Source organism: Dermacentor albipictus, chromosome 5, assembly GCF_038994185.2.
Source record: "Dermacentor albipictus isolate Rhodes 1998 colony chromosome 5, USDA_Dalb.pri_finalv2, whole genome shotgun sequence".
Lineage (NCBI taxonomy): Eukaryota > Metazoa > Arthropoda > Arachnida > Ixodida > Ixodidae > Dermacentor > Dermacentor albipictus.
In genome coordinates, this window is record NC_091825.1 from 110,461,169 (window position 1) to 110,474,253 (window position 13,085).

Genomic DNA, 13,085 nt, shown 5'->3' on the forward strand with positions numbered 1-13,085 from the left:
AACCCCATCATTTAATCTTTAGGTGGCGTCTGTAGCAGAAAAAAAGCTTCCCATTGGCTACGCAACCACGCCACGCGCGCCCCACTGGCTGGCGCTCGCTGGACCGGGCCTCGACTAGCCTCGATGGAGCAGAGCTGGCCAAAGGAAACACCTGCTGCCATGTTATTGTGGGAGGGGAGAGGGCATCACTGCGACGCCACGTCACTCTCGCTCCCTCTCGGAAGCCTGTGTTGTCCGCGAAACTGCTCGCCTGCGTTCTAATTGCGCCTCGGTAAAGCCAAATCAAAACGCGCCAAGGGTCTCAACGCGCTCACTTTCAGTGGAGGAGTTCGTAACTCGAAGGTCCGTAACTCGCACTGACAATTCTTAAGAAGTGCTTAGGTTTCCTCTGAGTAAACTGGTCCCGTACTTGGCCTACCGCTAGTTTTCGGTACTCATTAGGAGCAAATACTTCAATGGGATAACTTCAGGCGTACATTTAATAAGACACTCATGCGTGAGAAGAAGCTAGGTGCCTGTAAAACGCTTGTTTCCAATAAAAAATGCAGGAGATCCAACGAGTTCGAATGTACGCATAGCCAAGCTTTGTGTGCGTGCCTAACGAGTCGAACCACAAGTTTGTGTGCTCCCATTGTTTAGAACGGCGAGCATGTTCACATCTCGCTTGGCAATCAGCGCCCCCACCGACAAAGCAGGCGGAGCGGACAGACAGCCCATTTAGCAGGCCGTCAAACGCGAGACGCGTGCTTCATACCAATCGCGAGGCACCCCGGCGTTTTTGTTCGCCGAGTGCCCCGGCGAAATCTATCCGCCACGCCAAATGTGTAATGACTTGTGCCTGCACAAACTTGCGTAATTTACGAACTTAAGAAATTAATCGTTATAGTAAGGTATATACAGTGTTGGCAACCTTATAAGCGATAAGGAACAATTGAAACAAAAAAAATGTAGTGACGTTTCAATTCGTGAACACGAGTGGCGCGCAAGCGTATAGGTGCTGTAACGCACGCGACGCTACCGGCCCTCGGCGCCTCTAGACTCCTACACTGTCCGCATCGCAGATGGTATTCAAGACAGGGCTCGCGTGGCCACGCTATACACAGAAGCCACAGGAGTAGAACGCCCCATTGTAAGCATTCGCTTAGTATTAAAATTCCCTAGCATGGTGTCAGCAGGGACCGGCACACATAAACACTTCACACTCGGTGACCGCGGACACTCGCTGTCAAAACGCTCGCGTGAGGAAAAGCGGCAGCTGCAGCGAGTTAAGTGACCTTCGTGCTGTTTATCGCTCCAACGTAAGCTGAGTATTGAGAACACAGCGTGCGCAAAGCTTCGAGCAGTCAGCCCAACTAGACTGCGCCCCAAAGCAGATCCCTTTCAAGAAGAAGCCCACGCGACCGCGCGTGTCCGTAGTACAACGCTTTTCTCTCTTCTCTTTCCCTGTGCCATGCGCGCGGCGGAATACGGCGCGCTTCCTACCCTTGCGCGCTCGAGATTGAGCCGCCATCGTCGCCTCACTATTGCACGCTTTCACTCGCACACACAACGTATGGCACGCGAGGACGTTGTTATCACGAAACGAATATGGTACCTATGCATCGCAAAGAAAGCCTGTAGCAACTGGTAGAGGAGGTCAACCCAGCGCGCCTCCACCCACCTTCCTCCTCCGCGACGCTTCGCCTCGTTTCTTCATCCCCACTTCGCTAAACGTAACCTACACCTTCCTCTAGGTGGGGTTATTTTGCCACGCGCTCAGTTTGTACATTTCCCTGGTGCGCGATTCTCTTCACCTCCAGGAGCCTTCCTCGTTCGCTTGGTTCGCGGCTTCAGACAGACACCGCCGATTTCACGAGCTGGCCAGTTACGCTTGCGCATAAAAATATGATCGGAGCAAATACCCATACATAGGACTTCTTGGAAAATGTATGGACAAGCCTATAATGGAGGTGGGCCAACTTGAAACTTGTGGATGGCCCAACTGCAATTCGGGGGTGGGCCAACTGAAATTTTGGGGTGTGGCAACTCTAAATTTGGGAGTGGGTCAATTTAAATTTGCAAGTGAGAAAATGTTAAATTTAAGGTTGGGTCAACTTGTAATTTGGGAGAGGGTTAAATTCAACAAAATCCCAATAAAAAAAGGTGTCAGGCAGGGAGATACGATCTCTCCTATGCTATTCACAGCGTGTTTACCGGAGGTATTCAGAGACCTGCATTGGGAAGAATAAGAGTTAATGGAGAATACCTCAGTAACTTGCGATTCGCGGATAATATTGCCTTGCTTAGTAACTCAGGGGACGAATTACAATGCATGCTCACTGACCTGGAGAGGTAAAGCAGAAGGATGGGTCTAAAAATTTATTTGCACAAAGCTAAAGTAATGTTCAACAGTCTCGGAAGAGAACAGCAGTTTACGATAGGTAGCGAGGCACTGGAAGTGGTAAGGGAATACATTTACTTAGGGCAGGAAGTGACCGCGGATCTGGATCATGAGACTGAAATAATCAGAAGAATAAGAATGGGCTGGGGTGTGTTTGGCAGGCATTCTCAGATCATGAACAGCAGGTTGCCATTATCCCTCAAGAGAAAAGTGTATAATAGCTGTGTCTTACCAGTACTCACGTACGGGACAGAAACCTGGAGGCTTACGATAAGGGTTCTACTTAAATTGAGGACGACGCAACGAGTTATGGAAAGAAGAATGATAGGTGTAACGTTAAGGGATAAGAAAAGAGCAGATTGGGTGAGGAAACAAAGGCGAGTTAATGACATCTTAGTTGAAATCAAGAAAAAGAAATGGGCATACGGGCAGGACAATTTCTGCGTACGAACGTCTATGGCTTCTTCGTCTTCGGTCTTATTTTGTGCACCGTGAAGTATCAACTCGTCTGCAACGCTGCTGGTAGCCATCCTCATCACGCCAGCGTTGCGAGGTGTCTGGAGATTTTCAGGTCTTTGTTTAATTGCACAGCAGCAGTTGTGCTAAATCGCGCCAGCACGTCGGCCACGCGTATTGTAGAGCACCTTCCGAGAAGAGCTACAGCAAAACGCTGTCACTTTCAATTTTTTTTACATGCTCTTTGAGGCGCCTTACTTTCGAGTCTATAGTGATGGGTACCTGAGCACTAACTTCTCCATGCACAAGTTTTACAGTGAAGACGATATACATTTGCCACTGCTTTGCAAACAACATAAGCAGTGTATATTTCCAGACCCAAGTAAACTAGGTGACCATATCATTCTGTTGTTATTTCGGAAGTTTCCTTCAGAGCCTAAATTTGTGCAGAGATTTATTGAAATGCCATTTTGTTATGTGTGTATAATAATTTATAAATGTCGGAAAGGATAACAGCTTCTTTGTCGATAATGCTCATCGTCTATCTTTTTTATGATTTTGTATCATCCTTCTAATACAAAACTGCAGTTATAAGAGAGGCAGCGCACTTACCATTCCACAGGGCTACTAAGCACCTGCGGAATCCATCGTTCTGCACAACGCCTTTTTTCATTTCCACTGGGAGCTAATTAGAAGAAATTGCATGTCGGCTATTTTGTTCGCTCCCACGCAGCAAAATGTAGTTTGATTTAGGCAAGTTAGAACTGGGCTGTTTCTACTTATTTTTTACGCTCTAGTTATTTCACATATTACCAGTACTATGAAGGCGTATAGGAGGGTCATGTAAAATAACAGTCTTTGAAGTATGAAACAATACTTTTGAGAATAGCAACAGCACAAGCGAACGCGGATATGAAAAAGAAAGAGATGTTAAAAGATGATAAAAGGTTAAAATGCCATTTCTGTACTGATTGCCTGACATATACAAATAATAATACGTTAGCACTGCCACGATTAGTGCCAGGTGTGACTTGAAACTCTAATGGTCCGCTGTGCTGTTTGAAGGCTTCGTGATGACATTTTATGTACAGAGCAGATTCCTGGCATGCAGCTGAATTGAGAGTTCGCCGATGGCGTGCCGGACTTGCCTGGGAACGGGAAAGAGAGCAGGCAGAAAAATGGTCAGGTATTTGAAACCTGACCTGCATATTCTCAGATCACGGAGGTGGAGGGGGCAAACGGAGCACGCGAGCTTTCCGGCCACCTCCGTCCGGTTGACACAAAGGAGTCACACGCTACCCAAAGCCGTGTGCCTACTGGCCCGGCCGCGACTTCGCTCTTACTTTCTTCCGCTCTTTAGCGTGCTCCTGAAACACGCCACGCAGCGCGACAACCGCGGCAAATATGAGAATGAGCGACTGAAACGACATGACAAGAAATATCAATACTAAAGAAGGCTACACGGGAGTACGTGCAGATCTGAGCGCCCATGGGGTGAAATCAGCGCAGCGAATGTCGCGGGGACTGAAATATAGAAAGAAACGACAGGGAGAAAAAGAAATGCGACGTGAAAAGCCAACTAGACCTGCGCGCGACGTTGCAGAAAGTACTGAAGAAACGGAGGCGACCAACGCCGTGGAACTGCGGCCGCTGTGGGCGCCGAGCGGGCAGCCCGGACGCTTTCTTTTTTTTTTCATAGCATGCCACGGCAGCTCGAGCGGCGGTGACGGCGGAGCTGTAGAAAACTCGTTATTAGTTTAACCTGGACACCGATCAAGGAGGCGAAGAGCGGAAGGCGGCGGCCCTTCGCGAACAACAACGGCGCCCTCGGCAGCTTCCGATGACTTCTGGGGCTGTCCTTGGGGGCGGTCTCGCCGCTCGGGGAACACAAAGGAAGCCCAGCGCGGCAGCGAATTCCGCTGCCGCCTCTGTCATCAGCCGCGCGGCTCAGCGGCCCAGACGCGCACGCACAGACAGACATCACAGGGTCCTATTCTTCGTCATCTGCTGCTCTTGGCCCCGCGAACTGGATCGCACGCAGCGCGTGCTAGCTCGTGGTGCGGCGGAATCACTCCTTTCCGCCGTCCGCTGAGACTGGACGCGCATACAATGAAAGTGAACCGGTGTGTCAGCGTTGCGTTGGGGGATTGGGTTGCGTAGAAGGGGGGGGGAGGGCAATGTTGTTGTGGTTGTTCTATGCACGCTGTCCGCGCTACGGATTGTGTCACGTGGTGCGGTCCGGCAGGGGGGGGGGGGGGGGGGGGGAGTGCTCCCATCGTAGGTCTTGACAGCCTGGCTGGACCTCTGCTTGTGAGGCGCCGCGCGTTCGCCACCCGGCATCGCCGGTATATAAGGGCGGCCGCCGCCCGGACAGAGACATCAGAACTCGCTCAGCCATCTCAGAGTTGAGTCGAAGAAGTCCTGTGGAGTACGAGCACACACACCACCGACCACCAGCTATGAAGGTGAGAACGACGTGCTTGGGCAGGCGGCCGGCTACGACGGCTGTTCCTACCACGGCTTGCTTCCTGTGCAGCCTCCCGTAGAAATCGGTATTACCTTCCGTAGAGTCTGTTGCAGGAAGCACCCGCAGTGCACTGTAAAAATGCAGCAGATTAAAGGCTATCCTGGGCAGTCAATTCCAAGCTCATCTTGAACTGACTAGTTGATAAAGTAGACGTCTAATATGCATATGATTCATTGTTTAGGCAATGGTGCGGTATTACTACAGGCTCCTAATATGAGGGAATTATGCAGATTTGTTAGATGTAGAAAGAGAATAACATTGCTGGAGGTGCTATTGACCATATTAGTGACTATCCAGACAACAATACTTAATGCTACCGGAAATAGTACTGGTGGGCTTATTGGTTAAGATTTCAGCCGTGAGAATCTATGCCAACTTGGCATAGGCGTTAGCTTCGATAGCCGCACCTAGATGCAGCACTGTGCCGTTAATTTGCCTCATATAAAATGGAGCGTGGTGGTGATTCGAAATTTAGCTAGAGATTAGTTTATTAAAAAATCAAGACAAGACAGACGCCTCGTCGTTACTGAACGATAGGATTAGCGCGACAGCGCGTAATTTCGAAGAGGAACTTGTAAGAAATGGTCTGAATAATCCCCAAAAATGTTTCTCTCTCACAGTTTAAAAAGTTTAACTAACCTTGCTTTGACGCTCCCTTCAGGTCCTCATTGTTCTCGCCATTGCCTGCGCTGCCGCTCACGCCGGTTTCATCGGGGGCGGCCACGGTGGAACTTCCAGCCAACATCGCTCTCAGGACGTGAGCATCATACCACATATACTCATCGTTAGCGCTTTAGGACCCCGTGTTCTTACTGATTATCAAGCGACAACAAATACTTAGAGTAGTGTGTTGACACGCAGTAGCTTCTTCGTCTTGCTGCTTTCAAGCACAGAACTTTGAGCCCTTTAACACGGAGCACTAGGGTCAACTGTATTACACGAAATTGGTGGATAAAGCCTATCTCCTTGTTTTAGCTTCAGTTAATGTGAATGTACCAGCCACGGTATTATCAGCTCTTGAACTGCTAGATTAGGAAGAAAGACAACTAAACGTAGCGGGACCAGACCGCGGGAGAGTGGGACGGTTAGGAACTACTGTTGCCACTTGATGCACAGCCTTCTTTCCTTTCCTCCACCCCGTTCGTCCGCCATCAAAACAGATCTCCGGCGCCTACAGCTTCGGCTACAACGAGAACCACGCCACGGGCGGCACCTCCCGTTGGGAGTCCGGTGACGGCGTGGGCAACAAGCGCGGCTCGTACAGCCTGCGTGGCGCCGACGGCCGCTGGCGCACCGTCAAGTACGTCGCTGACGGCGCGGGCTTCCGCGCTGCTGTGTCCACGAACGAGCCCGGCACCGCTCCATCCTCGCCCGCCTCCGCTGGCATCAACGCCCCGATCCTCCACGTCCCCGCCGGGCACCACGATGGCGCCTACGGAGGCTACGGCGCCGGAGGCTACGGAGCCGGAGCGTACGGAGGTGGAGCCTACCTCGGAGGCGCTGGATACGGAGCCGGAGGATACCTCGGTGCCGGAGCCGGCATCGGTGCGGGAGCCACCAAGGCGGCCCACGTCTTCGGTGCTGCCATCCCCGGAACTGGCTTCGGAGGTGTCTACGGAGGAGGCTTCGGCGGAGCCTACGGCGGCTACGGCGGCTACGGCGGCTACGGCGGTTACGGCGGTTACGGGCACCACGGCCACGGCGGCCACGGCTTCGTTAAGCATTATTAAGTTATGTAACAAAGAAGGATAGTAGTAAATTGTGGCTTCAACTCGCCTTTAGTTAGTGTTATTTTTTATTGTTCGCACTGGTGCTTCGTCGCCGTTGTTTCTCACTCCTCGATGGTCTCTCGTTCTCTGGCCCACTTTTGTGCAAAGACTCACGTTCCTAAACGCACTCTTTGTCTGTTGCTTTAATGCTGCTCAATTTCGCTCATCGTTTGCTTCCATGTGTTCGCCGAGTAGTGTGTGTCGTGCTTGTTCTGAATAAAAATATGTCTTGTCGCTGTGGAATTTGAAGCGTTCGAGTGTTATTTATACACTAAATCGGACCATCAAGCTAGTTGGTCTCCGTACAATGCTTGTTATGGTTACGTAAGCATCAAGATGCTCATCGCATCATCTGAAGGCACGCAGGAACGCATGTGCCATGAAAGACAACGAGAGAAGGTGCTAGGGTTGCTTGGAATTATATCAACGCCGAAAGAGTAGCACAGAAGATGACGCACTCCCGGTTTGACTCGGTTTACAAAATAAATTTAGTGCATGTAGCAGCTTGGCCTGTGCTCTAACCTGGCATATGAGTCAGCTAAATTGCGCATACGATTACACTAAAACAATGTTGCGTCTGCGTTTAATGTACCAAACCTTGAACTGCAGGACAGCTGCTCGCTTGCAAAGAAAGGGACCTTTGTGGCAGCGCACATTGCTGTGCCAAGAGGGTAGAGTATTACATTGAAAACCTTTATGCAAAGTGACAAATAGAGGGTACCATTCTCAGCTCAAATCTCAGTTACTTGTCCCAGTTCATATTCCCGAAACTCCATATATAGCTACTGCTGCCCCTATGATGTTATCACGATGATCGCCATCGTGTGGTGTGGTAGCCGGAACGATGGCCAATGATAAGACACTCTTACGAAGGATAAATTTTGTGAATGCGTTTATAGCTTATGCCAGACAAGCTTGCTTTAGATCTTTCTTGCCCATGAAGAACTAGACAGCAATGCCACGGCCACTTTATGGTGTCATGGTATTGAATTCGTCTATAAAGAATGACTACTTCATACAAAAGCAACCTAATTATAACGCCACAGGAAATAACAGACTTCTGCTGCGCACAGATGAGGCGAGAATTTATGCAATGTGACTTAGGCGAAAGCTAACAATGCCAAGCGAGCCACCACAGCACCCAAGTAGTGCCACTTAAGACAATCGCTAATCAGGGGTAGATCAGAAGATTGCAGCCTTGGACATGTGCGTCACCTCTCATTGCGTTCGTTAAAGATGAAAGGTGCTAGAAGTGGTCCAGAATTACTTATTTAGTCCATGCGCCAAGCCGCGTGGCCAGCTTAGGCTGTCTGTATCGCGCGGAGTTGTACGTAAATAATTACAAGTAATTATTTACATTTTTGGTAATGTAATTGTAATTTAACGATTGATTTGTTTACTCGGTAACGCTTACTATAAGTTGATACCTTTTTCAGTAATCAATTACACGTAACCAGTTACATTTTTCACGACAGAAGTTTTTCCAGGCAACGCAGCTTTGAGTACTTAAATTACGCGGGAAATTACTGAATCCAAAGGGGCGAAAACATGTAGACGGGTTACCCCGTACTCACAATCAGCGTACTGCGGCTACACCTCAAGCACCTGATCCTGCCAAGGTTGCAGAGTTGCACATTTCTCTTAGACGTCCCACCTCTCAGCTTTTCTCTTATAATACATCTTTCTTTCTCTCTCCATCTCTCCAGGAAGCGTACAGGTGGCCCATAGCTGCTGCTCATTTCTTCTCTTAGTGTAGCCTATTACTTCTCTGACATAGACAGAAGTATGTGGCCGTTTAACGAATATGTTTCTATCTGGTTGGTATTGCGTGACTCACGTACACATTTTTTTGTCTGGTTGTAATAACACAGGAACAGTATCTTAAGGGCTGAGTAAGCAGTTTCACATTAAATTGCATTGAAAATTTGGTCACATTTTAAAGGAACGTGAACGCGTTTGCTGGAGTCGGTATTAATTAGTTGCCTAACTCTGAATGTCTAAATGGATAACGACTGAAGGGCGTCGAAGGGAGGTGAACCAGATGTTAACCGACAAATTGAAATGGTGCGTCAATGGTTCGATGGCGATGGCCAATTTATATGTCAATGGCGAGAGATCATGCACCTATATGCGATTTTTCAGTTTTCACTCGCGCCATCGGGAATGGCTTTCTCTAGCCCCAGAAAAAGTTAAGTCCTGCGCATCGTAGAGAACCGAACGCATGGTGGCATTCTGTAACCACAGTCTTGTGAACAAAGCGTTCGCGCGTTACCACACAGCGTATCTTACTAGCGCGGGCATCGAATGCAGAGGACACATCGAAATAGAAGGGCGAGCTGTTCTACTAGGGTGAATCGGAAAGTCTTTGCCGCTACTTGTTTAGCCAAATTACGGCTGTGAATGCGAAGTCAACATATCCATTTCCAGCAGCGGTGGGCCTTTCTTGGATCGGCCCGGCCTTATCTGCACACTTCGTTCCTTGTACTCTGTGAATGTGCTTCACACATCCACGGAGTACAAGCAACGAAGTGTGATTCGCTTTCTATGGAACAAGGGGCGAACGCCCATCGAAGTCCACAGGAAAATGCAGCTAACGCATGGGGAAAGGTACCTCGCTTTGAGAAGTGTGAGGTGGTCTACGCGATTCACGGGCAACGATGAAGCCAAGACAGCAGCCTGATGGTGGCTCCACAGTCAGCGGGACGAATTCCACCACAGGGGCATATCAAATTTAGAGGTACGATGGGTCAAATGTTTGAACAAATCTGGTGACTATGTGGAAACCAGTGTAAGGTACGTAAAATAGTACGTATAGTTCTAATTACCTGTATGTGCCTTATTTTGACTATTAAAATATAGGGGCAGATACATTCTGATTTGCCCTCGTATTTACTGTATTTGAGCAATATTAATAACAGCAGAAAGGTAGTTAAGGTTAAAATAATTGATAACATTTTAATAACTGCTCAATTAATTTCGTGGGGCAGTTTTTCGGAACTGAATCAATTACATTTTGAAAGAAGTAATTCTAATTGTATTCAGTTACTCTTTTTTCTGTAACGTGCACAAGATTGGTCTCGTGACATCCCTCACCACCTCTTCTCAGGTATACTGAAGGTTCTTTTAAGGGAAAACATCTGCAAGGAGACTTTAAGATTATGCGAGTCACTCCGACTACTCCAAGTCCACTTAGCCAAGATCGCATTTTTCTTCCTAGGGTTGTAACAGGAGGCATTCTACCGTTGGATTGAATACAAGGACGCCAACTTAGATACATTTTGCTCATGCCAAAGTTGCGCTTGTCCGTGGTTGCTCAGTACAAGTCTAATAAATCAAGCAAGGTGTGCCAAATTGCTAACTGGAAGGGGAGAGTACTCAATAAGTATTATTTCACTCTTTATACCTTAATGATTAATGGCATTTACCGTTAACCAATTATTCTATGTGAGTTTAAGCCTCACTGCGAAGGATAGAGCTTCATGAATAAGTAAATGAGCCACGTTATCAAGATTCCGTGGCTTGGAAATAAACAACACAAAGACAAGAATCTTCAAGGATATAAAATGGCCTGGCGTCAAATGCCACATGTTCCTTCACTCCCTCCCTAAACACCGATGCAAAATATTGATGGGCGATCGGGGTGTGGAAGGCTGCGTTCATCGAACTCGGACGACAGCCAACAAGGAAATGCGTCTAATAGATCGCTCGTCCTGAATTCCAATCATGGAAAAATGGCGGGTCTAGCCCACTTCCTGCTCCATTTCTCAAGTAAATGACGTATACTACCATCGTTAGAGCCCCTTCGTGTGGTGCAGCTAGAAAGCTGGAAATATCGTTTTGACAAATAGCTTTAATAGGTGTCATGATCGCGAGAAGAGAAATCACGCGGAATATTTAGGCTTTCGTGATACCTGGCACCTTTCAAGCATTCTTCTAAGGAGTAAGCTATTCAGAGTCCGTTTACGCTCTGCCATGTCGGTCCCTTGCCCATCCTGTTTTCGGTGTGTGCACGGGTAATTTTAACATTATTGGCATGAGTAGGTGAACAAAGATAGGGCTGCGAAACTTTGCAGATACGGAGCGCAGCGTATGTAAATACTGGTTGATATACGAACGTGCGCCTGGTTTGCCTTGCGAAATCTCGAAGCCCCTGAGTATTCAATCAGTCTGCAAGGATTCATGATAGCGCTGGAGCATGCTCGCCGTGCTTGCCTTGTTTGCGCGGTATGTCATTTTTATACAGGTCAACGGCTACCGAGTGAGAGAGAGAGAGTAAATGATAAAGGAAAGGTAGGGAGCTTAATCAGGACTGAGCCCAGTTGGCTACCCTACACTGGGGAAAGGGAAAAGGGGACGGAAAGATTAAAAGAAGAGAAAGTCCACTGGGGATATCGTTCGGTCACTCAGTCCAGATCACAGACGCTGACTCAGTCCAGTAGCTACCGAGTGAATGAGTCCATTGGTACTGTACCTCTCTGGGCGTCACCGGAGCTTAGGTTCTCAAGTGTGTCCACAGAGGTTTTTCGCCGGCACGATTGCGGTGCTGTTAAAGCTAAACTATGCGTGGTAACTAATCTAATAAGCATCAATGAACCTCGGTTAGAACGAGCACGCTCGGTGGAAGCCGGCAAGCAGCGTGCTCTTTCTCAAAGTAGAGTGGGGATGGTGGTTAAACACGCGGGGTTAGCCTGACGTGTTTGGAGGCCAGTTGTTCCACCCGAGTCTCTATGACATGGTCTACGCACGGCTTCCCTAAACCTTCAGGACATCAGTGTCCTGAAGATTTATCAGCACACTGATTCTGTCAGGAAGAATACAATCAAAAAACGTAAAATTATTTTCTTGACCATCAAGTCCTTGTCCTAAAACACCGCGTTTCGGAAGCATGTGTGGTATTTTCTCTTTTCTGCAGGTTGTCAGCAAGTAGCTGCTCCCTTTCATCTCGAACCGAGGGAACAGTCAAAATAAGCGTTCTGAGTGCGAACGTGTAGCCACAAAAGGCGTAAAAAAGCAATCACAGCAATGAATCTTGCACTAAAGCCATGCTGCCTGAAGCCGGAGCAACTGTGTTCCTTATAATAAGGGTATATTCTTATTCCCTTATTGAACGATGCTTCTGAAGAATCCTACCTAAGCTACGAATTCGAATAGGGCAATTTTGACGGCTTTTAGAGGGCATTTTTCAGGCTGAAGCTGTTGCGAACCAAGAGGTTGCAGCTGAGCGCCAGGACCATGGGACTAGCCTATCAGTCTCCTAGGACGACACCCCCTCCCCACGTGTATTACCAGTGGTGGACCTTTCTTGGACCGGCCAGGCCTTATCTGCCGGTCGTGCTTCAACCGTCCACGGCCTACGAGCAAAAAAGTGTGATTCGCTTTCTATGGAGCAAGGAGCAGCAGTTGAGAGCCAAGTGGACTCAGTCTAGTTAACCTCACTCCCTTTCCTTCCTTCCTCCCTCCCCCCCTCTCTCTCTATCTCTTTCTCTCTCTCTCTTAGAACGGACTAGCACGTGCCGTGGTTGCACCGAGAGCGCGCCCCGCCCAACTTTATTTTCGTCATCTTTTTCTCTTGCCGACCGAGAGCGCCGACCTTTAGCGTCCGCGCGTAGCGGCGTCCGTGGGCGCTACAAATCTATTCTTGTGATATGCCCACCGCGAGTTTGTGTGCATCCACTACTTTATTAATTTCATTCAGCTAACTGTTCACTTGTGGGTAGAGCTGCATTCACAGGTGAAACATTAACGTAAACGAATATCTAGGCGAGGAATGTATTATTCGTCAAACATCTGTAGAGCGGACAAAGATTGTATGGATATCACCTACATTTGTGGAGCGAGCAAAGTAAAGGCAATACAACACATCAGCCTGCCTGTAAATTAAGGTTGTAAGCTACAGTAATCACGAGCCAACTAGATGAGACTAATCCTCTGATCAAGGTCGTTCAGTTCTTTA

General features: G+C 48.4%; 1 protein-coding gene across 1 annotated transcript; it reads left to right on the top strand.

The window, feature by feature from the left end:
- The first annotated feature begins 5,150 nt into the window (after nt 1–5,150).
- On the top strand, nt 5,151–7,375 carry LOC135920238 (cuticle protein 14-like). Its single transcript, XM_065454412.2, has 3 exons — nt 5,151–5,301; nt 6,025–6,120; nt 6,524–7,375. Exons 1-3 carry the CDS (start codon nt 5,296–5,298, stop codon nt 7,091–7,093), a joined length of 672 nt encoding a protein of 223 aa, XP_065310484.2. The 5' UTR covers nt 5,151–5,295; the 3' UTR covers nt 7,094–7,375.
- Nucleotides 7,376–13,085: the final 5,710 nt, after the last annotated feature.

Bases quoted from the DNA above. Each gene is read 5' to 3' on its own strand.
- LOC135920238 (XM_065454412.2), top strand. The intron at 6,121-6,523 runs GTGAGCATCATA...CCATCAAAACAG, and splicing joins GCCAACATCGCTCTCAGGAC to ATCTCCGGCGCCTACAGCTT.